General features: G+C 52.6%; 1 protein-coding gene across 1 annotated transcript in view; it reads left to right on the top strand.

The window, feature by feature from the left end:
- Positions 1–27,326, top strand: part of LOC309684473 (electroneutral sodium bicarbonate exchanger 1-like) — a gene marked incomplete at both ends in the record, with an annotated part of 79,253 nt that overhangs the window by 48,306 nt on the left and 3,621 nt on the right. Inside the window, 12 exons of the mRNA XM_082500377.1 lie at positions 18,706–18,873; positions 19,065–19,218; positions 20,770–20,909; positions 21,284–21,371; positions 21,809–21,955; positions 22,120–22,211; positions 22,695–22,869; positions 23,004–23,137; positions 24,027–24,225; positions 25,387–25,530; positions 26,233–26,346; positions 26,700–26,861. Of these exons, the coding sequence (XP_082356503.1) occupies positions 18,706–18,873; positions 19,065–19,218; positions 20,770–20,909; positions 21,284–21,371; positions 21,809–21,955; positions 22,120–22,211; positions 22,695–22,869; positions 23,004–23,137; positions 24,027–24,225; positions 25,387–25,530; positions 26,233–26,346; positions 26,700–26,861 (1,717 nt within the window). The remainder of the gene's footprint in view (positions 1–18,705; positions 18,874–19,064; positions 19,219–20,769; positions 20,910–21,283; positions 21,372–21,808; positions 21,956–22,119; positions 22,212–22,694; positions 22,870–23,003; positions 23,138–24,026; positions 24,226–25,386; positions 25,531–26,232; positions 26,347–26,699; positions 26,862–27,326) is intronic.

The following is a 27,326-nucleotide window of genomic DNA, read 5'->3' as shown; positions in this document are numbered from 1 at the left end:
GGGAAAGAAAACAACCAGAAAGGTACTGAAAAGAACGTGGAGACGGTGCTTAGAGATCCTTCTGAGAGGCAAAACCCGGCCTTTGTTCTCATTTTTGAACACGGGGTTTCACAGTGCTTCGCGGGCACTTCTTTCCCAGAGTTTTGCCCCAAACCCACGCTTCTAGCCCCGCTCCCCAAGCCCTCCCTCGGGGCCCACCGCCTTTCCCCAGCCCGGCCTGTCCTTAAAGCTTTTCTTTCCACACACGGCCCTTTCCACTCACCTCCCTCCGGGGCCTCCTCTCTCACAGGCACCTCACAGCCCTGCAAACCTCCCTCTCCCGAAAAGCCATTCCCCCCTCGCTCCCCCCTCACGCAACACCTATTCCCCTCACACACTCGCTCCCACCCCTCCCCCCATCCTCTCTCCTCCCTTCCCCCTCCCCCCATCTTTCGCCCCCCCTTCCCCTCTCCTCCCATTCAAAATGCCGCCGCCCTTCCCTTCCCCTCCCGCCTTTTCCTGCCTCAGCCCCCGCCCCCCGCTCAGGTGACACCGCACACAGCCGCCATGAGGCGCGGCGGGGAGGGCCGGGGCTGTGAGAGGCGATGGCGGGGAGGGAATTTTTTTTCTTCTTCTTTTCATCTCCTCAGGCTTCGGGCAGCCCCGCGTGGGCGGCTGGAGATCCCCCCCCTTCCCTGGGGCGGCCCCCGCCTCCCTCCTCCCCACAGGCTCTCCTCAGGGACAGCCCCCAAATCTGTCCCCTGGGCGGCCCCACAGCCTCCTGTGTGTCCGGGAATGGGGTTTCCCTCAGGGAGAGCCCCCAAATCCATCTCTGTCATTGCCCTACAGCCTCCTGCATGGCTGGGAGCAGTGATTCCCTCAGGGATAGATCCCCCCTCATCCCCAAACCTATCCCCAGGGTGGTCCCACAGCCTTCTGCATGGCTGGGAGCAGTGTTTCCCTCAGGGAGAGCCCTCAAATCCATCCCCAGGGTGGTCCCACAGCCGCCTGTGTGGCCAGGAACGGCGTTTCCCCCATGGATGGAGCCCTCTCCTTCCCCCTACCCCACTCCTGGGCAGCCTTTTCCTCCCTCCCACCTTCTCCCCACAGCTCTTCCAGGGCTGGGAAAACACTCCTGCCCTTTCTCTTCCTGCGGGTTTTGAGAAGAGCCCCCTGTCTTCCCAGCCCACATGTGGGGTGTGGGCAGCTCCACGCCTTGTGTTTGAAGCGGGAATTGGGATATTTCAGTTTTCTTCTGCGATCAGGAATGGTTGTGAAAGGGCCAGTTGTAGTGGTTAGGCTTTGGTGGGTGAGTAACAGCAAATCTTATTGAACTTTTCCTTTTTTTCAGATTTTGTGTAGGGGGCTCGTTGTCCTCACGCCCGCGAGTTCTGCTCCAGGTCAAGCGAAGCCCCATGGAACTGGCCCTAAGGGCGGCGGCGGCCATGGACCAGCGCCCCTTTGGCGTCGAGAACGTGGTTTATTTTGAGGTGAATCTCCCTGTTTTTCTTGAAAAGCGGGGGGCTGGTTTGTAGCGAGGCTTAAAACCCCGGGTTGTGCCTGAGTGTGGGGCTGATTTCAACCTCAGGGGCTGCGACTCCGTCCTCAGGGGCTCCGACTCACAGCCCTGGCAGCACCGTCAGCGTGCTGGGCTCAGCGTTCTCTTGTATTTTGAAGGGTTTCTTACGGATCGGCAGCAGTGGGGATATTTAGCAGCTGTGTATTGGTGGTGGAATCCGTGTGGTGAAAAGATCTTTGGGGTAAAGAGGTGAATAGGTGGTTTGTTTTTTTTTTCACCTCGAGAATGTTTCTTGTTGCCTTGTACCTGTAAAAAGATGTTCAAATCGTTAAGGTGTTCAAATCGTTTCATAAAATTACCCCCTAGACAGGAATATGTTTTGTGGTTGGTTTGGGTTTTTTTATAAGAGTCCTTTCAGCCTGCTCTCCAGGTGGAAATGGGCAATGCAAAGGCATTACAATGACAGATTTGCTAAATATGTTGCCGAGGTCTATATTAGTGGCTTTTCCTGAAGCGGGGAAAAGACGTCCTGTTTAATTCTTGTTTGCATTTCAAATTCTCTGTGAAATGGATTAAGCAGAGAGGGCTTCTTTTTGTGGGTCTGCCCTTGGGAGGAGAGCGCCTTTAGGAAAAGGCTTTTCTGGAGGGGACAGAGAACTTAATTGCTGATGTCTCTAAAAGCGCGCCCTGTTTGGGTGCTTTGAATTTTCCAGTGTGGGAAAAGCCGCAGAAGTGTGTATTTCTGTCCAGCTGCAGAGAAATGGGTAATACTGAGCCCTACAATAGCTTGGTTGTTTTTTTTTCCCCTGTGTGATGACTGGTGTGGAGGGAGTTTGTACCAAAGAGTCAACTTCTGATTGTGGGCAGCTCCTGTTTTAGGAAGTGTTGCACAGATTGCTTATCGATGCAACTGCTGCCGCGACTCCCGCACTCCCTGCTGCTGTCAAGCTTTTATTACTTGTTCTGAAAAGCTCTCGAAATACGTGCTGAGCTGCGCGGCTCCCCCGAGCCAGGTGGCCATGGCCACTGCCTCCTCGGCTCCTGTTGGCCATGGCTGACTATTTTCAGCAGGATTTGAGTATGTCTGTGTGCTCCTCCTTCCCTTTTAGCCATCTGTTATTTGAGTTTGGGACTCGGAGGCCTTACTGTCTTCCTGCACTCTGTTTTTTATCACTGTTGACAGTTCTGGATTCACCAATAACAGTACTCAGCGCTTACATCTGGAACTCCCTGAAAACAATGAACTCATTAATCCAGGGCCAAAGGTTTAGAAATAAATGGAACAAGGTCAAGCCTTGGGATCTTTAGTAACGTGATTCGGAGCCTCTCACCTGGCTTCTTGGTGGAGCTGGCACAGAGGTCGGTGATAATCCAAAACTGCAGAGCGAGCTGGGTGCCCGTGGAAGGGGAACTGCACTCTCAAGTGGAAATACTTGGGGTCTCGTTGCCTGTGGGAGGGAAAGGGACGTCAAGAGTCAACCTAAAGGAACTTCTCACCTTCAGAGGTCGCACTCTGGAGGTGACGGTTAATTGAGGGGAGTCGTGGAAGCGTGCTTTACTGAGCAACATGCTGCTGCCGGCCCGAGACTAAATGTCTCCAAAGTTTGGGGTTGGTTTAAGTGCTCTTTGGTTATTAGCTGGATGTCACTCTTAGAAGCACCTCTTGCCCTGTCTGGAGGGGTTTGCTGCTGCCTCCTGCATTGGGCCGAGGGGACCGGCAGCCTTCAGGACAGGGACTTTCTCAAGTGCAGAGGCTAAACCCAGTGTGTGCTGCTTAAAAACTGCTCTGGGTGTTAGTGCGGCGGTCACGGTGAGAAATGTGTTGGCTTAGGGGAGCCTGAGATTTGCATTCCTCTTAAGTGCGGGGGATTTTGGGGAGCCTGGGTGGTACAATCCCCTTCCTGCTCCCAGATTCCTGTCGCTGACCCGTCAGCGGGGTGTTAGCAGAGCTGATGCCCGCAGCAGCTGAGGGTCGGCATGATCCCGGCATCGACAGAGCTCTGGAGCTGAGGAATGGGAGCGTGGCCCGTTTCCATCACAGCTTGTGAGGGAAATAGTGCGGTTTGATATAGCCGGGGTGTGTAAACGGGGATTCCTCTGTGCACGTGTGCTTACAGGGTGCACGCACGTGTGTTACTTGGAGTGTTTCTTAATGCCTGTGAAGCTTTACGAGATTGGTTAATGAGCGTTGCTTTGCTGCGCAAGTGCAAAGTGTTATTTTCATGGAGAAACCAGCTCAGATGTTCCCTTTATTTTTCTTTTTTTTAAAGGCAGAATGCCTATTTTAAAGCTTTCCTTGCAGGCAGAATGACATCTGCTTTTGAGGATTGTTTCTTTCCCTGCGGGGTGGGAAAATTCTATAGCCTCGCTAAGGCCGCAGAGGAAGAAAACTTGTCAGTTTCCTGGAGCAAACTGCAGTTTGGAGAGGGGGGTGGTTTGCCAGAGCGCCTTTTAGCACCTCGTCGGGCACATTTCTTTTCCCTGGGGGGGGGCTGAGGTTTAACATGGCCTTTTCATTTGCCTAGCTTTTGGTTGTATGAATTAATGGGTGTTTCAATGGGAACCACAAGACCTAATTTCTCAGTTGCCGTCTTAAAAACTGTGCAGGGACAGAAGTGGGACAGGGAGGTGACCGGAGTGAAACGCTGAAGGCTGTTAAGGCTGGAATAAGGAATGGCAGGGCTTGTTCTGGTCACCCAATATGACAATAAAAGGCCACAAGTTCCTCGTGGAGGTAAAGAACCGACAATCTGGGAGGGCGTTCAGGGATTTGCCTCATCGAAGGGTTTCCAGGGGAATACAGGGGTCACTCTCCATCTCATTCCTGGTGAGCTGCCTGCCTGTTAAGACCGTTACTGCATTATAACCACAGAGACAGGCCCTGAGTTTAGGTTTGGGAAGCCATTAGCTAATTTTGTGGTTAATGCTTTTTTCCTTTAGAGTGAGTCTGTGACTCGGTTCTCTCTGCTGAAGATGAGACACGTCCTTCCCTCTGCTTTGGCAATGGCCGCTTTCCTTGGGCACAGGGACTGCACACCCCTCTGGTCCTTTCTCTGTAAGTAAATCGTGGCTGTGCCGCCTTCCTGCCCGGCCTGGGGAGCTTGTCCTTTACTGAATGAGAAAGCAAGTTTTTCCCTGGAAGGAAAAAAAGAGATTTAAAAATCTCTGTCCTTCTGTGCAGCACTGCCATCCCAATGCAGCCTTGGGAGAGGCACCTTTCCTCCAGCGCTGGAACCATGGCAGGGAAGGGACCTGCTATGTTGTTAGATGGATGAATTTTATTGTTCTTTGGCAAGAAATGAATATGGTGACAATCGTTACCCGGTCCAGCCGGCCTTAGTGGTCAGCCCCCTCCTCCCTTTCCCTGTGGGAAGGCTCCGAGGATCTCCCGGGCTATAGGAACAGGCAGGCAGTAAGGATGCTGTGCTGGGAAGCTTTGACTGGCTTTGCTATCTTCCTCCTGTGAATGGAGAGATGGATCCTCAGCACTTTGGAGCTCACCTTCCCCAAACGCTGAGTTTGCCATTTGTTATCCACAAATGATGCGATTTTCTGTGCAGGAAACAGGATTTTTCAGAAATTCCAGCACGGTATGGGAAGAAAACGCTCCTGGAACTTTTAATGCAGGTCATTCCTTTTTGGTGTCGCAATTAAAAAGTGACGTCTGTAACTTTGAAACAAATATTTGTACATATTTGTCAATGGGTGCAATTCACGTAGTCGCTGGAAGGAGAATGGATCTTAACCGCATCTCTTATTTCAGGCTGTATCCTGATAACGCCAGGGATTGATGTCCCGCTGGAGATTTTTCTCCAGTTCCCATCTTTTGCGGCTAATTGAGCGGCAGAGATTTTCCAGCTAGACAGGCAGTGAGCTCTACGGAGGGAATGCGAGTGCAGATCTAACGTTGACTGTGATTAAACTATATTGTTAAAAGACTCCTGCCTTCCAAAGAAAGTCTGGAAAAGTGAAAAAGGATGTGCCTTTCTCCTTTGGGATTGCTTTTGTGTCAGAGGGGATGGAAACAGCCCACCGGGCTTTTGCTCCGCTCCTGGCTTTGGCTTGGAAAAAGCCCGAAACGGCTCAATCCCTGTGGGGCCGACTGTGACCCAGGTGAGGGGCAGCTGTGCCAGGAGATCCGGAGGGTCCATCTCCACACCTTCCGTGTCCAGTGAGAGATTTCCCCGAAAAGAGGGAAGTTCTGGGAGAATGGGGAGTGGTGCAATGATGAGGGTGGCGAGGAAGGCTAAAGGATGGTCTTGATGATTTTTACCGTGAGTGGGTTTTTTCATATATCTTTTGGGCAGAATGGCCGGGGACTTTGTGTTTAGGCCGATGAAGGTCAACTCTAAAATCCGCATTGGGCCATGAGTTCCAGCCCAGCGGTCAGAATAACTGCAAACCCTGGGGAAAGGGGGCTGAGGAGTGGGTGCGTGGTTGGTTCGGCGCCGGGGCTCTGCCAGCCGTCGCTGTTGCCGTTGACCTTCTCCCTGTGGATCGGCCACTTCTCCCACTGCCCCACAGCACTGCGGAGGGTCATGGAGGGTTATTTTTGGCTGGAGTATACCCCTGTGCTGGCCAGAAATGGCCAGAGCTAGCCCAGGCTGGGCTTGCCACTCAGGCTGACCTCATGATGCCGGTTGCCGGCCTCCCGCCTTCTACACAACATTCCGACGGTGGTCTTGGCCCACCGTTGCAGCTCTTCTGCTGCTGGCTGTCGGTCTCGGAGTGAACTTTGCGAGTTTGCTCAGGCTTTTGAGGAAGGAAGCGGCAATTTTCTTGCCCGATGGGGCGCAAAAGGGCTCACGTGGTGGAACGGTAATGCTGTTGGTGGCGAGAAGGGGCTGTGGGAGTTGTCAGAGGGCAGTTGGTGATGCTGTGCTGGGAAATAACTGCCATACCTGACACGTCCCCTCCTTCGAAGCGGGTGCGTGCTATCGTGCTGTTCCCAGCTCTGCTTTCTCACCTCCTCTGCCTTAACAATTTCAGTCATGTCAACATTGGCAGCGACTTTCAGGCCGAGATCCCAGACCTGCAGGACAGATCCCGGTTGGAAGAGGAGGAGGAGGGAGCGTCGCTAGTGTGGAAGCCCTGGGGAGACATCGCAACGAACCCGGAAACACAGGACAGAGGTTTCTCTTAATGCTTTTCTTGTCAGTTCCCCCCCGAGATACTAAGGGTCGAAAACTGCACGTTTTCACAGCAGCTGTTTGTCCGTTGGGACCCTCTCCCTCCTTTCCTTGACTGCCTTCGTGGCTGGTAGCACCCGAGGGTGCTCAGATCTGATGGGACAGTGAACAGATAACTGGTGGCACTCTCAGTCGCGTCCTCTGGGAGAGACGGTCAGGGGTGTTTGTAGCTGTCCCACCTCAACTGCAGCGACCTCGGTAGAGGGGAGATCTGTCTCTGGAGCTTCTGGTCCCAAAGCTGCTCTGAAGGGAGAGAGAGCGATAGTGGATAACCTGCCTTTTTTGCAGTGGCTTTTCTGGGTCTCCAGTCTGTGTGCTCTATTTGCCCTCGGCCTTGTATCGTACCTTTTCCTCTTTCTTGATGGGAACTGACTTTCTGTTGTTTTTTGTTGCATTTCTAGTGACAAATCTGCTCAATTTCGCCTGCTCCAATGTGGTGCCGGGGGGAAGAGGCAACCTGGAGCACGCCTTGCACCGCCTGCATGAAGCCCTGGTAAGAAGCAGCTATTTTCGAATTCCTGCTGGAGTAGGACAGACTTAATTACTGGGGTGAGCTGGGAGTCGCTCCTGAGTTTTCTGTTCCGCAGGCTCGAATCCCTTTGCTAAAGGGGCAGAGTTCTTGCGTGCTGCCTGTTGGCCGCCGTCTGCATTAAGGTCTTGTGGGATGACAGACCCTGTGTATCAATAAGAGCTTGTTCTGTCTCTTGTCAATTCTGACAATTTGGAGAATAGAAGTCCTCCTACTCCTGCAGGCAGCTCTGCCTGCAGCGGGGACGAGCCCAGAAGGACTCCAGCAGCAAGCAGTGGCCGTTGGGGTGCCACAGCTTGGTCCCCGGAGATCTGCGCGGGTTCTAGTTTCTTAAAACACATCAGTGTGGATTGAGGAAATATTCCCATCGACTGCCGTGGGCGGAGGTGACCCCGACGCGCTGTTGCTGAGCATCGACTGAGCACCGTCTTCCTACAGTGGGCTGAAGAGTTGAGGTCCCTCCTGAGGGGGAATCTAAGTCTTGTTCTCTGAACTCCTGCAGGAGGGTCTGGAGATGTTGCAGTCTGGGGCACCCCAGCGACCTGAATCCCATCCCCTGGCTGATTATCATTACGCAGGTAAAGCGGAAGCAGAGCTTGTTGCTTCTCCAGGAATGCGAGCGGGTACTGCCGTTCCCTTTGTTCTGATTGAAAGAAGTGATTTTTAAAAACGTGCGAGCAACGGTTCATGTTCTTCGGGGCAGGGAAAATAGTTGTTTTAATCTGTTCCGGGGGTCTTTTGGCATGGGGAGTGCCTTGTCCCTGTATTCCAGCCCACTGCTGTCCTGTACAGTGATGCCCCACGCTGCTGTACGCTTCTCCTTTCACACGCCGGCTTCACGGCAGCTCTGCTGGCAGCCATAACTGCTCGTGCTAACGAACTCCCTGCGGCATTGGCTAATCACTTTCCACAGGAGGAGAGATGTGGATGTGTGATGAATAACTTGTGCGGATTTCAGGTAGGCTGCGAGTGGTCTAATCATTTGCACGTGGCTATTTCTTCCCAGGCTCAGACACTTGGACGCCCCTGGAGGAGCAGTTGTTTAAAGAGGCTTTTTATGTGCATAAGAAGAATTTCCACCTGATCCAGAAGAAGGTAAAGCCGTTAGACCAAGGCGGGTTGCGGGTTGTTAGTGTGGAGGGGAGTTTTAACCCAGAAAAGTCATCTTTTGAACGGCGTGTCGGAATCCTGTCCTTGGGATGCAGCTTCATGCTAAAAAGACACCGGTACGAAACATAATTTTCCTAATGTGTAATTACCAAAGAAATTGAATCTCTCCGGTACAAAATATGGGAAATATTAAAAGAATAATGACACATTCCGCTGACCATCGGCATATAACGTACAGTTCTGCCCTCCCAAGGCTTCTTTACGGCCCTTTCAGAAGAAGGGGGCTCGTTTTCGGCCTGATCTCACCTGTTCATTGTGCTGTGGGGACTGCAGACAGAGGGGGGGACAGACAAAGAGCACTGGATAGATTTGTTGTGGATCTGTGCCTTCAGTGTTTTCCTGCAGTATTTCCCTCATCGATCGCTTCTGTTTTTTTCCTGACAGATTCAGACGAAGACCGTGGCCCAGTGTGTGGAATATTACTACACCTGGAAAAAACACGTCAGGTTTGGCGCCACCCGACCAGGACAGACAGCCAAAAGGCTCCAGCGAGGCACGGATGAGGTGGAGGCGGCTGAAGAGAAGGTAAGAGAACTGCCGGGGGTGGGTGCGAGATGCCCCATGGACGCATTGTCTCGGGCTCTGGGAAACGATCCCCTTCGCATTAAACTTGCTTCTGATGATTTTCGGGGATGTTTCATGACGTCCCAGTGCTCCGTCACAGGAACTGCCGGTGATCCGCCTCTGTGTGGGTGTTGCCAAAATGTTCCTTGCCAGGAAGCAGAAATGTGGCTCACAGAAATACATATTATTTAGGGTTTTTTTTTTGATGGCAGCCACTGGGTAAGCATGTCACTTCAGTTCTCTGTAATTCTACTGTTCTGCTGAGGACAGTAGAAATAATATGGTTTTTCTTTCACCATCTGTCTTTGCACCCCATCCTCCCCGTCGAATTTCAGCATTGTTTTGGCTGTTTTAGCGTTTGGAGGAGCTCAGCGGGGCAGGCTGGGGCTGATAGAACGCGTTCCACCCAGCACACACATAAACCCCTCACTGCCTGGGCCGTTTGGGGATGTTTCCAGCCAGTTTTTCGCTTTAGCTGTCCCCCTTGCTGAGGAGCAGGAGAAATGAGCACAAGCTGTCTGGTTTACAGGCTGGTTGCAGCCCAAAGAAGAGGCGCCAGCTTGGGCCCACCAAGAAGCAGAAGAGCAGCGAAAAGACGCCCCGTGGCACAGGCAGTCCCTCCCGCCATCCCGGGGACGCTCCGCGCGGGGTTGGAGGCGCAGGCGATGCAGCTGGGTTTCCCTGCGGGCAGTGTGGAAGGTGAGCTGCTCGCTTTTTCTTCTTGAAACTCACTGCTTTGGGCTCAAACAGATGGAAACTCTCCAAGATGGCTGGGGGGGAGCAGAACTAAGGGCAGCTGGAGGATTCCCCCTGTCCCGCCGCCACCTGCTGCTTTTGTTGGACTTTTAGCTGAAACCGCTGTGTTTTCCTGTGCCTTTGAAGGCCTCACGGTCTCTTCCCTGAGGTGTTGGGGCACCTGTCCCATGCCGCACATGGCCACGTGTTGTCACCACCATTTGTTTAATAGCCGCTTTTCCTCTGCGCCTGTTGGAGCAACGAACCTGTCGGGATTGTTCCTGCTCAGTTCCATCCTCCTCCCGTCTCCCCTGCACTCGGGGCTCCTCCGTCTCCCGCTGACTGCAGCCTCAACGGTTTCTCTCTCTCTCTTTGAAGGCCCTTTCCTCCCATTACAGGCTCGGGGCGGTTCATCTCCTTGGGCGAGAATCCCAGCGTTTCTCCTTTGTTTGGCTGAGAAAAAGGTTCCACTGAAGTTCCTTCTTGCGGTTTGCGGCCCGAGGTCTCCTGCGCTGCAGTCGCTCGTGCCAAGCGACATTGCTCGTGCCACGCAGAGCCACTCGAGTTTCAGTCCGACCCGATTTTGATCCATCGTGATGTTAATTCTCCTATTTTAATCCCCAATGATCTGCCGTGTTTAACCAACGAGGTCCCACCCAGCCGGGGGTACCGGCAGAGACTGTGTGGCACCACGCAGCAAAACGCACAAGAAACTCACAAAATTAGAAGTAATAAAACGTCGTCTAACAAATTTTTTTTTCTTAGAAAAGGAGTTAAAAATCCCCGTTTGTTTTTTCCCTTCCAGGGTGTTTGGGACAGTCAACGGGAGGAACGCGCATGTGAAATACCATCGCCCACGGGAGGATCGGAAGGCCCTGGGGACGTCTTCAAAGGGCGGCGAAGCCGGCAGAAGCCCAGAGGGTGACCTCCTCCCGTTGGCAACTGGGCAACTGCCGGTGCAGCCCAGCAACCAGGTCCCTTTCCACCACTAAGAAAACCTCACCCACCATCTCTCGCCTCCAGCAGCGCCTGAGCTCTGCGGAGGGTCCACCACCACGAGGTCACCCCCACTCCAGAAAGACCCAGAAGATAAGAACAGCAGAGAATAAGGTATTGTATTTAATAGTGTTTCCCCCTTAGGTGATAGTGACGTGTAGATTTTCGGTCTTAGTTAGGCATCTTTTAGCTCTTAGTTTTAGGCTTTAGTGTTGTTCTGATAGGAGTAAGGTTTGTTGTTCTTCTGAGAGGAGTAAGGTTTTTTTTTATGTGTTCTCCTCAATTTATTAAATTGAGCTGTTGAACGTTCAAGTCCTGGGGCTGCTCTTGCTGGGTTTGAGCCAGAAATAATCGAAGCCGTCAAAACCCATTCTGTGCGGTTGGTGGTGCGAAGCAAAGGAGAACCTGGGCCTGCGCCACACAGTGCTGTTCCCGGGTTGGTTTTCCCACTGGAGAGCGCAGCGGCACTGCCATGACAAAGCCGGCAGCAGGATTGGGGCAGGTGAAGGCATTGGATGTCTGCGAGGCCTCTTGGTTATTTGCCAGAGTCGGCGTTGGCCTTTCGTGCTGCGCTGTAGCGCCCATCGGTGTTTGTTTGCACAAATAACGCAGCGTTTGGCAGTGACAATGGTGGTTGGGTTAGTTCAGGGAATGACATCTAAAGAAGGGGGCTGGTCTCTGCTGGCGGTGTACCGGGAGGGAGAAAAGGTTTACTTTTCGTTGCCAGGCCACCTGATTTTCATGGCTTTGGTTTTTTGTTTGTTTTTTTTTGTTTTGTTTTGTTTTGGTTTGTTTTTTTTTTTGTGTGGCTGAATATTCCCGCCCGGTTGAGGCAAATCTGTATTTTGGTTCTGTTTTGTCTTTAAAGTATTGATCTTCAGGTCTGGGCCATGGTAAACTTCTTTCCCTGAAGCGCCCGCTTTGCAGAGCGGGTACGAACATTCTCCTTTTGTTTCCCATCACTTGTATTTATAAAAAAACTACCCTAAAAGTCAGAAGAGCCATCGGCGTGTTCACACCTCTTCCCTAAGCCTGCTCCTCACTGCCGGTGCTGCCCAAGCGATGCCAAAAAGGCGGGAGTTTGGGAAAAATACCCGGCACCCTATCTAACTGTGGTGTCCAAAACCCCGTGGGTCGATTTAACCCCCCACTGACCCAGGGAAGGGCTCCACGTGCCAGTTCCTGTTCCAAGTCTTGTTGCTGTTTCACATTGATTCTAAAAAATCAGAATGTGGATGCAAGAACAGAATTTGGACCAGATTCTCCGGCACCAGGACAGTGCACCGATGCTCCAGGGCGCTTTCCCCAGCAGCGAAGGCCTGGTCTGGCAGGAGGGCGGTGGCGGGGATGGCGAGGTACTGCCGGCTCAGCCGCCCCACGGCCGGGAAGCGATGCTCGTTCTTCTTCCACCAGCTGGTGCTGTACTTGCAGAGGGGCTCCAGGATGTAGTTTTCCAGTTGCTGGTGGATCTCAGGCATGCTCTCCATCGGGTCCTACCCCAGAAGGATGTCGTAGCTACTCTGAGACGGGGCGCTGGCGCATGGGTCCTTGCGAGCAGGCAGCTGGCTGCCAGCATCTGCGCCCGTGGCTTTGGAATCTGAGTTTGGCACCCCAGACTGGGTGGCAGATGGGGACTGGTGGTTGCAAACCCACAACAGCGTGGTTCTCACTGACTGGTGCAACTCGCTTCTCAGGCTGGGGCTGAGAAACTGCATCTCCTTGAAGTGCGGGTCCAAAACAGAGGCGATAACTGCTGGGCTTTCGAGCACTTTCTCGAATGCAGTTCCCTTCAGTTTGGAAGACGGCAGAACACGGAGAATGGCATTACACGCGATCTCCTCCTTGGTGTATTGATTGGACAGGGAATCAGTCAAAAGAGAAAATAAGAAAAATTAATTTGTTTTCTACTTGGATGGCAGAAATCTACGAGAGGCAATAGAAGTCGGATGGTTGAACAAAATCTTGCATGGCTTTGATTTTGCCCTGAGCTGACAGCTGCAAAGCCTATTGTGAAACCTACTCATTTTTGTGATCGTAGTGATTTTTGTTTGTGTTTTGTTTGGATGTCTTAAGAGTATCGTTATCAAGCAATTATCTCCCCCCCAGCCCCGCCATGCCCACCAGCAGCAACGGGCCGATGGGATCCTCAGCTGTCAGGTGGGGGGCAGCGGCACCAGGGCAGGGAGGGCGATGCCTGGTACCCCCGGGCGGGCCATGCCGACGGTGTGGCTGGAGAATGCTCCATGGCTGCTCACTGCGGCATTTCTCATGGCTGGGGGGAAACACGTTGGGAGCAGGGGGTGGGGGTGAATGGGGGAGGCAAAGCATCTGCAAGGGGCTGTGAGGGCCATGGAAAGGGGAGTGAAGGGCATCTGCAAGGTTGGAGGGGGTAAGGAGGGTGGTAGGTGTCTAAAATAGGGTGCTGGGGGTGTGCAAGGAGGGGGGACAGCAGGCCGCTGAAAGGGGGTGTAAGGCATCAGCAAGGCATCTGCAAGGCAGAGGGGTGGGGGCTCAAAGGGGGAGGCGAGGGGTACCCAAGTTGGGTGCGGGAGGGATGTGAGGAGGGGAGGAAGGCACCTGGGCAATGCCTGTTGGGGGTCTCCCCACCAGACCCCCCGTCCTCCGCATCTCGATGTGACCCCCTGGTGATGCTGTGGCCCTTCAGAGCAGGGGGACAAAGGCCACTGTCCCCACAGAGCCCCATGCTACCCGGTCACCTCAGCTATTGTCCCACCGGGCGCTTGCACGGATGCGCCCGGTGTTGGGGTGCAGGCAGGAGGTGGCTGGGTGGTCCCCCCCTCTTTCTGCATCTCCTTGGCCCGGGGGAGGGCCTGTCCGCCCCCCCGCTGCACCCATGGGACCCAGCTGCAGGAGGTGCTCTCGGGGGCAAACGAGAGGTGGGGAATTAATTAATCTGCCCTGAAATTACAGCTCACGGGAAAGACTGAGAGGAATTTGCGTCTCTGCCAGCAAGGGAAGACGGTCACGTCCTGGTGATGCTCAGCTGTGACCTGCGTGTGTCCCCCCCTCACAGCCCCACTTTGGGGCTCTGGAGATGTGTCCTCTCCCAGGTCCAGTCCCCGTCACAGCCCAAATCCTGGCTCAGGAGCCGGAGGGGTCCCTGCAGGGGATGGTGCTGACCCCCACGATAGCAAAGGAGGGAGCCACAGGACTGGTGGCTTCGTCTGGGTAGGATGGAGATGGAGCGGGGCGAGGAGGGGGGTCTCCTGCTCCACCACTAGAGCAGCTCCCCCGGTTTGGCCCCTCATCCCCTTATAACACTGGGATCAGTGTTATTAATTACACTTTGCGCGAGATTAATTACATCAATCCTCCCTCCTGCTGCTGGTGGCCAGTCCAGCTTGCGAGTGACGGAATGAGGGGGCTGAGATGGGAAGTTTGCCTGCTCGTGCGATGCTTTTGGCCTCCCCTGGCACCGGGAGGACTCAAAGCCGGACCTGAACCTCTGCTTTGTGCTTTTCCTCATCCTCAATTACACCAAAGCTTCCCCAGGGAAAGATTTTTCTTTCTAACTGGAGGAGTTGCACTGAGACAGGTAAACTGAGGCAGGACAGTCAAAAATCCCTCTCTCTCCTGCTGGGACAAAAAAAACCCTGCAGCAAAATAATAATTTGGAGAAGTTTTCTTGAGAGGGAACAACACTCTCTGCTCCGAAAGTCAAAAGTGAGCTCGCCATCCCCTTTCCCAGCCCAGTTTCGATGATTTGATGTTTTCCAGGCGCCTGGCAGCAGCGGAGAAGGACAAAGAGGGAAGGCGAAGTGTCTGCAAGTGCTGGTACCCATCCTGGGATGGGATAATTTGCTTTCTGGAGGCATCTCTCCATCCTGCTCCATCCCATCCCAAGCCCACACGTCCACAGATCCCATAGACTTATTAAATCCTTAAATCCTCCAGCTATTTCCTCAATGAAATAACCTTTCTGAGTCCATTTGGGTGTCTTAATTGGGAAAAAGAGGGTTTTGAGTGGCACCGTTTCCTTCGGTGGCATCTCTGTGCGAGGTTTGCCGCGATTTCTGCTGCAACAACTGGGGAAGGGCGATGGGATTCTCGGAGTGTCTTGCCACGGACCCGCTTGGCTTCTTTCTCCTGTATTTGCGCCTGAAGCTTTAATACTAAATAATAAAAAAGCAGCAGAGATCTGAGCTTGGATCCCGATGGGATTTTAACGGATTAGACCTCATTGTCACCCTCCTTCGCTGTGTTATTTTACATCCCATGTCACCTTTCAGGGCGAGCCGGGGCTGTCAACCTTTGTGCTGAGCAGCGCCGGGGAGGAAGTTCATGACAGCAAATGAATCTGTAGGCTGGAAATGAGGGATTAGCTCCACTCGGAACATAAAGTAGGGCTGGAGATAGCTGGCGGAAGCGAGGAGAGTAAAACATGGGGCTTCTCTGGCCATTTCCGTACGGCGTAGGACTTGGTCTGGCTAACGAGGGTTTATGGAAGCCGCGAAGGGACGGAGGCTGTGCCGAAGGGAGACCTCCCTGAAACACCCTGATTTGATGCAGGAAATGTTGATGAAAATCAGGGCTGCCCCATAACGGGCATTTCCCCAAGGGTTTGTGCCTCACGTGGTCTTTTGGCAGTTTGGGCTTTCAAATACACCCAAACACTGTGTAACACCTTTTGCCCTGCCGAGATGCAGCGTTTCCACCCCTTTTCTCTATTCTGGATAGTTTTTCCTCAAAACAGAGCAGGTTTCTCCCCATCCGCTAAGTTTTCCAAGCGGGATCAGTATTGGGGTGTATAGCTTTAAATAACTGCCAGGGTCACCCTGAACATTCCGATCCCAGCAACGGTCGCTGTTTATGTGCTGGAGATGGTGCAAACTGGGAGTCACTGGGCTGCAGTCGGAGGGTTTGGTCCTCTGATTGATCTGGAGGCTCAGTTATCCCCCAAAACCGGTGACCGACTTGAGGATGAAGCAGGAGGAGCGTCCCAAAATGACACTTCTGGAAGAGTTACAGGTGGGAGGGCTGTGCCAAGGGTCTGCGCATCCCCCAAAAAGGGGGGGAGACTTCCCAAAATCCCACTGGCATGTCGCCAGAGCAGGGAAGGATGCGGGGGGACGATGCTTTGTGCCCTGCCGGGGGCAGGTTTAGCATCGTGGGTGGGAGCACGGAGCCAAAATGGTTTCTGAGAGAGAAGCAGACTTTCCCCATGTTGCTCGGGGGGGATTTGGGGAGCTGTGATGCCCAAATCGCTCCGTTTATTCCCACTCTGACACCCCTGTAACACACTCAAGCTCGCTATTGTATTTAAATTGCGATTTTATTTCAATTGTGATTGTATCTAAGTTGCGATTTAATTTAAACAGTGATTTAATTCAAATTGGGGTTTTATTTCGGTGGCGATTTTACTTAAATTGTGATTTAATTCAAATTGGTGTTTTACTTAAGTAATGATTTTACTAAAATTGCCATTTAAAGCGATTTGATTAAGCCCCTTTTGTCCCGTGCCTTTTCTGAGGATGGGGTTTGGGTTTTTGAGTTTTTTTTCCGGTAAATCTGGAGGGGAGCAGACGCATTGCTAAGAAGGGACGGAGGGTGGTGGAGATCGTCGTGGGAGAGAGGACGGGAAAGCCACAGGCGTGTCATAATCCGGCTGCCGGGTGACGCGGGCGAGTGCCGGGAGGTGGCGGGGAGGTCGCAGCAAGTCAGCTTTGAAATTAGTACTCGGGGGCCAGAAAAAACTCATTCCCAGATGGGAACATTTGTTCCTTTTGCTCATTAAATTAACTGGTGAGCGGGAGGTGTGAGCTTCCCGAGTGTCGCTGCTGCGCGGCAGCAGATGATGCCATTCAGTCGAAGCAGGGATTTGGAGGATAAAAAGCAGATTTCCGGTATTTTGCTCTTCTCTAAAGAGAAGGGTTTCCTGGAGGCCCTTTCAAAGTTGCAGTTGTGACTCGAGTGTGAGACGTGGTTGGGTTTTTATTTCTTTGAGCGTGGTAATCCCGGTGATGCCCTTCCCCAGCCCAGGGGCAAGGGGAGAAGAGAACGCCTGTAATTCTCCTTCAGCTTTTAAGGCACAGATGCTCTTTGTGCAGCGCTGGCAGTGGTATTTCAGCCAAGGAGGGCATTAGCTGTTAGTCTTTGGCTTTTCTTTTGAGGAGAAAAACGCAGTTTTGTGTGGAAAGCAGGCTTGCAGCAAGAGAAGCCCGAGCCTGGTTGGGTTGAAGTCGCAGCTTCACCCTTGCAGGTTCTTGAGGGCCTTTGGAGGTTGATGGTGGCCATGTCCTGTGGCCAAGTGCCATCTAGTGAGTATCTGCAGGTATCACTTTTGGAGAATGAAACTGGCTGTGCTCAAAAGTGTGGAGTTGGGTTCCCCCACCCCACTCCACCCCCAGTTTGGAAATCCCTTTTTTAATTTTTAATTTTTCGAAAGGAACCACAAGAACGAAGCAGGAGGTTTGGTTTTGGTTTGAAACACTCAACTGTCTCCCCTTTTAGTAAATCCTTCCAGACTCACGGTATATACAATACAGGTGACATTACAGGTGGTTTTATTTGGGTATGGGAATAAAAACCTCCAAGTCCGTGTTTTTAGGGCTGTGCCTGGAGGAGGAGACACGCAGAGGTGTGATGCTCTTGGGCTCACGTGGCCGCAGGGATGGGTGATGACTGGGAGGACGTAAGGGAGCTCTCCTCACCTGGTCCCAACTTGTATCTTCTTCTCCTCACTAAACAGAGACACGACGAGGAGGCGGTGATTGACCAGGGAAGAACGAGCACCGCTGTCACTATTCACTATGAGAAGGAGGAGCTGGAAGGTGAGTCGGGAGAGGTGCCACCAGCCCCACGCGTTTTTCCGTTTTCCGTCGCGCTAAGTCCCTGCCGCGTCCTGTGCTCAGCGTATGCATCACCTGCAGCGAAACGTGGCATGCTTCTAAATAAGCAAGCACAGTTATTTTCACATTGTTTTAATATTATGGCTTTTAGACAGAGGGGAAAAAGCCCCCATGGCATCTGCGGTGTGAGCGTTGGCCACAGAGCTTGGTAGTTCCCAGCTTGTTTTCTCAGAGGCTGCTCTTGGCTTGGAGAGGTCAGGAGAATAATTTGATGGCTGCAGACACGGGGCTGTGATTTTCTTTTTTTTTTGTTCCAGACTTCATTATCACAGGACTGATTGGATCTCCTCTTGTTGCCTTGTGCCATACAAAGATTTTAAAAATAATTACCTTCTGTGGCTGCTTAATGAGCAGGTCTGAGTGTTGTCCAGCCAAAGCTGGAATTTTAGACAAGGGTTGATATTTTCAGGGCACTTTTAGGTGACCCGGAGCCATCGCTTGTTGTTGCTCTGTTGTTGCAAAGTTAGAGTAAAACAGGCTTGGAAAAAGGGAGGGGTCTCTGACATTCAGGGATGCAGTGAAACTAAAATGAAGAGAAGTTGGTGTTTCCTCCTGGGATGGATGCGCTGGTTTAATCGTGGCAGCGGCATCAACCATCTCCGCAATATCGAGAGTGATGCGAACACTGCTTTTTTCGCAGGCCACCGCACCCTGTCCGTGGGCGTGCGGATGCCGCTGGTGAGGCAAAGCCACCGGCGCCACCGGCACCACCGACCCCACCGCCAGAAGCATCGGAAGAAGGAACGGGAGAAGGACTGTGCCCCGATGGAGCAGGGCTACCACTGTAAGTCCCGCCGCAGCGTTCACGAGCCTTCTCGGGGCTGCGTGGGTGCCGGGGTCCTCTGCAAGCAGGTCCGTGTGGCTGATTTGTGTGGTTTGCTGTTCTTCTGAGGGAAAGTGGCATTATTTGGGAGGCAGTTGAAGGCATAATGGATTGAGGCTGGTCTTCCTTAGAGGGATCCTGCCATTAAAAATGGAAACGTGGGGAAGGAAAGTGGCCCGTCCTTATGCAGAGGTGCAATAGATGCTTCTCCTTCTCCGTGGCTCTGTGCAAGCCCGGCCAGACCTGGGGGAGAGGGGCCAGCCCAATATTTAGGGCTGAACTGGTGCCGATCGATGGCCACTTTGCGTGTGAGCGTGACGGGTCGAATGCAGGTGTGGTAACGGGATTTATCTTCTGCCCCCAGACACCCCATCCCAGCGGGTGCAGTTCATCCTCAGCACCGAGGAGGATGAGCAGCACGTTCCCCACCACTTGTTCACTGAGCTGGATGAGATCTTCCTGAAGGAGGGTGAAGATGCCGAGTGGAAGGAAACGGCAAGGTAAATCCCTGCCGCCGGCTGCGGTGGCGGCCGTGGGCTCTGCCTTCCGCTCTCCGGGACGTGAAGCTTTTGCAGCTGCAGGTGCCGATGCGCGGAGCCTTCTCCTCTTGCCGCCCCGTAGCTGCACCGAAGGGGTTGCAGAGCTGAGGCTGTTTTCTTGTAACGGGGCTGATCGTGCCCAATGTCCGCAGGTGGCTGAAGTTTGAGGAGGACGTGGAAGATGGCGGCGAGCGCTGGAGCAAGCCCTACGTGGCCACGCTGTCCTTGCACAGCCTCTTTGAGCTGCGGAGCTGCATCAGCAACGGGATGGTGCTGCTGGACGTTTGTGCCAACAGCATTGAAGAGATCGCAGGTACTGAGCACGCTGCGTCCCGCCGGGAACAGCCGAGCTCAATTTGCCGCGGTGCCCTTCACTCCCGTATCAAACCCTGCCCCAATGGCACGTCCTTTTCCAGAACCTCCGCTGTGTTTTTAAATGGTGGGTTGCTTTTTGGATGTAGACTGGGTGTACAACAGTCACATCAGCTTTTTCTCCCAGTATGGGAGCCTTTTGAAAGCAATTTGTGGGGTCAGAGAGGCGATTAGAGAATATTCTCTTGCCAGAAAGGAGTGTCAGGGCTTGGCAGGCTGCTCTCAGGAACACGGAGTCTGCGTAAGAGCTGAACCTCCTTAAATAAACTGCTTACTACAAGCTGTTTCCTCCCGTTCTTTGTTTTTTTTTTTTTTCCTCTTGCCTTAACATCCAGGATTTAAGAGCTTTAAAGGCAGAGTTTATTTGGCAGGTGACCAAGCAGCATATTTCTGTGGGGAAGATAATTGAAGTTAATTGAAAAAGCGGCTTTGGAGAAATTATCTTTGACTGGCAGGTCTCCATTCAGCCCTTGCAAGAGCTGGAGAAGTCGGAGCCGTTCTTAGCACGTTTCTCCCTGTGTTTGGCAAATTGCAGTTGATGGGCAAAGGAAACTCTGGGAAAGTCTGTGCTAGAGATTGCTCATAATTTGTTGAAATGTGTCGAGTCTAGAGAGTCTGTCTAGAAACGCCAGATTGGGCAAAAAAATGTCATTATCTAGGATGGGGAATAATTATCTGAGCGGAGTGATGAATAAGCACTTTGATGATGGCTTTTAGCAAAAGAGAATTCTTCCTTTTGCTGCAAAGGCTGAACTGCATTAAAACGTCTTGCTAAGCAAGGCTGAGCCCGCGTTAGGGTATCCTGCGTGGCGCAGCCTTCGCCGGGGGCTTGAGGGGTCGGGGCTTGGGGACTTTCTGCTCTGACGGCTTCGTTTCCCGTTGCCATCTCCAGATATGATCCTGGGCCAGCAAGAGCAGTCCGCAGAGTTTGATGAGTGCACGCGGGCGAAAGTTCGAGAAGTGCTTTTGAAGAAGCATCACCATCAGAACGAGAAGAAAAGAAACAACCTTCTCCCCATCGTCTGCTCGTTTCCTGACATGAGCAAGAAGCAGTTAGACCTGCATCCCCTTGACAAGCCAGGTGAGGGTTCCTGCAGGGTTTGGTACCCGGTGAGGGTTTCTGCCAGGCTTTGGCACCAGGTGAAGGTTTCTGCAGGGCTTGGCCCCATTAGACTTCTCCCAGCAAAGGAGAAGTGTCCCGATTGCTCCTTGCCTGTCTTTCTCAGTGTCTTTCTTTCTCCTCCCAACCCAAACACTCACTCCTCATCCATCTCCCACCACTGCAGAAGCTAAAAATGGGGTGAACCATGACAGCCATGCGATGGATCTAAGCAAGGTGAGACACTCGTAGCTTTCTTACGCTTTTAGGCCAGATTTGCTCTTGCAAACTTGGCTGCAGAGTGTTCTGCAGAGTGCGGTGGGCTTTACTTTTGGGGTAATGGCCTGAAAATCCTTTGTCATGCCCAGGCGGAGCTGCGCTTCATGAAGAAAATTCCTACCGGGGCTGAAGCGTGCAGCGTGCTCGTAGGAGAGCTGGATTTCCTTCGCCAGCCCATCGTGGCATTTGTCCGCCTGACCCCAGCTGTCCTCCTCTCGGGCATGATGGAAGTTCCCATCCCAACGAGGTCTGAATGAGAAGCGCAAAGTTTTTATTTAAAAAAAAAAACACCACAACAAAACACCAAATTCATGCATCAGTTGGGCGTCCCAGGAGAACACAGCCAGTGGGAGCAAGCACGTTTCTCCCACCCACATCTCCGTGCTTTCATTCCTCCCTTCCCTGCTGGAGCTTTTAAACCCATTGGCCAATTTTAATGAAAGTTGGCCCAAACCTCAAATTTGTGTTTGGTTTTGATGCGTTTCAAATTCATCACCGGAGTCGGTGAGCCTACACGTCCCCCCTGGAGCCACGCTCTGGGCTGGGAGCTCCCAGGGATTTCCTTGGGCGCCCTTTGAGTGAGGCCATGTTCTTCTCTCTCATTTTGGTTTTCTTGCCTAGGTTCCTGTTTGTTTTGCTTGGACCAGGAGGAAAAGCCCATCAGTACCATGAGATCGGCAGGTCCATGGCTACTATCATGACGGATGAGGTGTGACGAGATAAGAGATATCTCCGGGTCATTTTTTGGGGCTTTCTTCACCTCTCCCTGTCTCTGTAGTAGTGAGGAAGAGGGTTTGCTGTCCCTGTTAGCTGCCTGCTGGAGGCTAAAATCCCACCTGGGCTGCAGCCTGCGCCTCATCCTTCTCCCCAGGGTCCCCAGCACGCTGTCCCCAGTGGTGGCATTGCCAGGGCCAGTGAAACTTCTCCTCTTGAAGCAGAAGGCTGTGATGTGCCATGGGGGACGGGAGCCTGGTGGAGATGGTTACAAATACTGTGATGCACAGATTTTTGCTTTGGGGGGAATATTTCCTGCCACTTCCAACAGGCGATTTGGGGGAAATGACCTTGCATTTAGCCAAGAGCTTATTGCACTGGTTAGGACATCCGAGATGGGTCATGCTCTCACCAGGTTGTCTCCTACGGCAGGTTTTCCACGATGTTGCCTATAAAGCCAAGAACCAGGCTGACCTGGTGGCTGGCATCGATGAGTTTCTGGATCAGGTCATGGTTTTGCCGCCAGGAGAGTGGGATCCCTCCATCCGAATTGAGCCCCCGAAAAACGTCCCTTCGCAGGTGGGTGCTGCAGCAGAAGGAGGCACGAGGGGGACGGGCAGGAGGGCAGCACGGCTGGGGGTGCTGCTCAGGGGCCCAACTTCACAGGTCACGTACCCAGCCCAAAAAGCAAAACAAGCCAGTGGCTGCAAAGACATATCTTTATCTTATTTCCATTTTAACAGGAAAAAAGGAAGGTGCCAGAAGCTCTCGATGACAGCGCTTCTCACAGCAAGCCGGAGAAGCACAGCGGTCCTGAACTGGAGCGGACAGGAAGGTGTGAACTGAAATAGTTTGGTGGGGTGTTTTTCTGTTTGCCCCTAAAATCTGAGTGTGCACCTCCCTTCTAGCAGAGTTTTGGGGTGAACTGGGTCAGTGAAGGGGCTCCAGGTTCCCAGCTTGGTCCCCTGGGCTGGGTGGGTGGGAGATTTGGGCAGCTGGGCTCAGCCGCACCGTGGTTGCACAGAGGTTTTCTTGCTTTGGGGTGGAAGCAGATGTGTAAGTACCTCCAGGTAGAGCTCTGCTGCTTCTCAAAGTGAGGGACTGTTGCAATAAGAGGGGACGGGCTCTCAGGTTTGGTCTCTTTTTGTTGGAGGGGTTTTTTGTATGCCTCAGTTTCTACTGGGGCTAAAATGGGAGAAGGAGACTTCTTTTTAGCAACGGAAGTTACTCTGTGCTTATGATTGTCCTTCCTCAGCCAAGAAAACTTAACGCGGTCTTCCACGAAAATGTTGTGTTTTTTTTTTTTTCCTTCCTCCAGGCTCTTTGGAGGTTTGATCCGGGATGTGAAGCGAAAAGCCCCCTGGTTCTGGAGTGACTTTCGGGATGGTCTGAGCCTGCAGTGTCTGGCGTCCTTTCTCTTTCTCTACTGTGCCTGCATGTCCCCCATCATCACCTTCGGGGGACTGCTGGGGGAGGCGACCAACGGCCACATAGTGAGCACCTCTCTCTGTTGGGTGGCACGGGGGAGGACAAAACTCATGCAAAAGTCCTTGCTGCAGTGAATTTGCACTTGTGTTTTTCCCTCTAATGACTTAATTACTCACTGCTGCCTCTCTTCCCCGGACAGAGTGCCATGGAGTCGCTGCTGGGCGCATCCATGACCGGCGTGGTGTATTCCCTCTTTGCTGGCCAACCTCTCACCATCCTCGGCAGCACCGGCCCCGTCCTCGTGTTCGAGAAGATCCTCTACAAATTCTGCAAGTAAGGCTGACTGCTGCGGCCAGGTGCTGCGAGCGCCTTTGGAAGGCAGGGATGGAGAAAAGATGTTTTTCTTAGTGGTAGTTGGTAGATTGAAGTTGTCTTCTGTGTCACAGACATCACGCGCTGCTGCTTTAGTATGTGACGGTGCAGGAGCCCTCGGTCTCTGAAGGATGGATGGGTGGTTCGGGTTTTTTAGGGTTAAAGTGAAAGAGCAGGAGGAGGAGAAACCACAAGGATGTGGATGGCCGAGATGGGCTGCACAGGGAAGATGAGACAAATGACTCTGGTTTGGGAATGAGGGAAGATTTGCTTTCCTCTCAGTACAAACTCGGGCACTTTTTTGTATGATTGTTGCTGGAAGTGGAAATATATTTTACCCACATATCCAAAGAGTTTTCTGGTCCAATGTTTTGATGATTTTTGAGAAAGCAGGAGCTTTTCAGGCAAAATGGATATTTTCCATGACAGTCTTTTTGTTGTGGCAACTGTGATGGGAGATTAACCCCCTTATTGCAATTAAATTTATTATGAAGCCCCAACTTGCTGGCAGCAGGTAACTGGGTGCAAACCCAGCCGGTTTTGCTGTTAGGGCATCGGGGTGATGTGGGAGAACACCACCTTCCACAACAGGGACCTGACCTCAGTTAGCCTCCGAGGCATTAACACAAGGTCGTTGTTAAATAAGGATAATTAAATAATTAGCCTCTCCTCCTGCGGGCCCACACCCTGTGCCGCAGCCCTGAGGCTGTCTGTCGTAGGACGTGGAAACTGCATTTACCATCCGCAGCCTTGACACGCTCCTGAATTGCTGCCGACTTTCCCCGAAGGAAGGCACGGCTCGGAGCCTCTTGCTGCCCTCTCCACCCTGCGTTTTCTTTTGCTTTCCCAGGGACTACGCGCTCTCTTATCTCTCTCTCCGGGCATGCATTGGTCTGTGGACCGCCTTCTTCTGCATAGTGCTGGTGGCCACTGATGCTAGCTCTTTGGTGTGCTATATCACCCGCTTCACCGAAGAAGCCTTCGCCTCCCTCATCTGCATCATCTTCATCTATGAGGCTCTGGAGAAGCTGAGTCACCTGCGAGAGACCTACCCTGTGCACACGCACAGCAAGCTGGACTTCCTCACCGTCTCCTAGTGGGTTTCTTCCTCCTAAAACACCGCTGCCCCTTGGCAGGAGCTCAGGGCTGCACCTCCATCGCCTTCCCCTCACCCCCGTCTTGGCTTCTCTCCTCCCAGCTGTAAGTGTGAGGCACCGACCCATCCCAGCAATGAAACCCTGCAGTTCTGGGAGAGCAACAAGATCAATGTGTCTGGCATCACCTGGGAGAACCTCACGGTGACTGTAAGTGCCCCGAGTCACTGCTTCCTCGTGCTGCGGCCGCGGGGTCCAGGGGCACTGGCCTGGTGCAAAGCTCAGAGCCCTTCAGGTGATGGTGGGCTTCAACTTGTGCCAGTGCTGCTCTGAAAAGTCATTACTTCAGTGTGTTTAACCTCCTTGGGCCTGGGAAGGAGAGTCCACCTCTCCACCTCATCCCCGACATGGTGGGCAATAACTGTTATCCTCAGGACAGCGGTTCTGTCTGGGAGCAAGGTTCAGTGGGTGCTTTGGTTATTGGAGAAGTTGGAGGACTTAAGTTCATGCTTGAAGGCTGTAATTAGCTTCCTTAATTGGTTCCTAGTAACTCCAGGCCTTGCTTTCTTACTCAGCGCTGTCTGAAGGTACGTGCATAAACTTGCATGTCTGAGCAGCCCCTTGGGCCGTTGTTGCTGGAAGCAGAGCTCAGGCACAGGGTGGGACGCTCTTATGGACATCTTCACCCCCCTTGGCCGTGTCCTGTGAACCCGCCCCTGGGAAGGGACAATTTGTCTCTTCTCCTTTCCTGTCGCTGTTGTCTTAGCCCTCCTTCCCCGTTCCCTCTTTCGCTCTCCCCAAGAGTTCCCAGTGTTTCCTTCCCCTCTGGTGTCTTCAGCCACGGTTACCTGCCGTTCAAGCGGAGGATGTGCCATAGGTCTGTGGTACGGTGTCCCATCACATCTCCTCTCTCTGCTGTCTGTGTAGTTCCATGTGTCACTTATTCAGCTGCTGTTGATCGTTAAATATAAATCTCCGCTAGCTGCAGCAGTCCCGAGGTCACAGATCTTGGAGCAAGATCCTCCAAACCCCCAAGTTATCCGAGGTTTCCTTGACGCATGTGCACTACCTTTGTGTCCTGATGCTCTGTTTCCCCAGGAATGTCGGTATTTGCATGGAGAGTTTCGTGGACCTGCCTGTGGACACGATGGCCCCTACACGCCCGATGTCCTCTTCTGGTGCTGCATCCTCTTCTTCTCCACCTTTGTCCTGTCGGGCTTATTGAAGAAGTTTAAAACCAGCCGCTACTTCCCGACCAGAGTAGGTAGAAGACGGTGGCCAGCAGCAGTCTCCACACTCATTTCCCAAAATGGCTTTCCCGGAGCACTAAGCAGTGTTTGCCACCGCTTGGTCAAACTGGGAAATATTGGACCTTGAAGGCCAAACTTGGATGTCCCTCACTCATTTCCAGGAGTGCAAAACGATCGTAGCGTTTCCCACCTGCCTCGCGACCTGCCCCGGAGTGGTATTTTCCCCAGGCAGTGGGAAATCGGTCTTCCAAAGTTGGTTGTTTGTTGTATTTTCATTTGTGGTGTTTTTCACCTGGTGTGCCCAAGGGGAAAGTTGATTCAAATGAGGAACTGCCATAGAAAAAGACACAAAAGACACCGTTTCTTCCTTTTGAGGAGCAAATGATGCCTCAGTGCCTTATTCCCGTTGTAGCTGTGAGTGCAGCTGTAGTGGCAGACGTCTGTTCCGTTATTTTTTAATATTTATTGGCTTTTTTTTTAAGTTTGAATTTAAACCACCCTTTTCCACCTAATTAAACTTTTTTTATTGCCTGACACCAGATCTCGCAGGTACAAACACAGCAACAGTATCTAACCGAGGGATTTGGCTGCATCTTCTCAGAGTGGTGGGAATTTGTTAACCAGCCTTAATGCTGTTGATGTCTTTAACTTTTCCATCTCACGGTATGGCCCCGTTTGTGCTGTCCCTTTCAGCTCTGCTTTCTTGCTCCAGGTACGGTCCACAGTAAGTGACTTTGGTGTCTTCCTCACCATCGTCATCATGGTGCTCATTGACTTCCTGGTTGGGATCCCGTCGCCGAAGCTCCACGTCCCCCACATGTTCAAGGTAATGGGGTGTTTTGGTGTGGAGCCGCTTTCGGCCCTTGGGGATGCCACAGGGTGATGCTGGGACAGGACAGGGCTGAGTCTGGGGATGCTGGTGGTGTTACCATCTCCTCTTCCACCTCCGAATGCATCGTTTCCTTCTGGAAAGAAGACGCCAGCCCCAAAACTTGATACCTACAGAAGTATGTATAGGTGCTTGCGATGAGGACGCTGGCACTGCTGAACCCCGTAGGAGAGGGTGACATGAAGGCAGGGCCAGGAGATGAGGCGGCACAGCGATGGAGAGGAAAATCAAAGCCAGTGAAGTGGCTGGGCTGGGAGTTGATCCTGATGTGTGTTTTGGCTTTGTTGCAGCCTACCAGAGACGACCGCGGGTGGTTGGTCAACCCCATAGGGCCCAACCCTTGGTGGACGGTGTTGGCCGCGCCCATCCCAGCTCTGCTCTGCACCATCTTGATATTCATGGACCAGCAGATCACGGCTGTCATTGTCAACAGGAAGGAGCACAAGCTGAAGGTAAGGGGCTGCAAGAGCTGACCCCATCCCCACCCCACTCTGGGCTGCAGGTGTGGGGAGAAGCTCCTATGCCAAGTGCTTTGTGAAGGCGTTGGTTTGGGACAATGTCAGGCTGTGTGGCAGGATGCTCTGCTGGATTAGTGATGTCACAGGGAGCAAACGAGGGCAGTTCAGATGAGCAATCTTTTGGAGGAGCAAATTAATTTTCGAGCACTATAGAAGCGTATTTTTGTTTCAAAACGCCAGCAGGAGCTGGGGGAACGAACTGTTTTGACGCACTGCCAGGGATAACTCAGGGTCACATCTTGCTTACAAGCAGTAGAAATTTCTTTATGAATGAAAATAGTCTGTTTGTTTGTGTGTTTGTTTGAGAAGTAGCTATTGCACAAACCTCCCAAATCCACTTGGTCTGAACTCCTGCCAGATTTTCATGCAAGGTGCTTGCGCAAAGACCGGATCCATCCT

The sequence above is a fragment of the Vanellus vanellus genome (assembly GCF_965231255.1).
Source record: "Vanellus vanellus genome assembly, contig: HAP1_SCAFFOLD_97, whole genome shotgun sequence".
Classification (NCBI taxonomy): Eukaryota; Metazoa; Chordata; class Aves; order Charadriiformes; family Charadriidae; genus Vanellus; species Vanellus vanellus.
The sequence above is the reverse complement of the archived record's forward strand: the minus strand, read 5'-3'. Positions and strand labels throughout refer to the sequence as shown.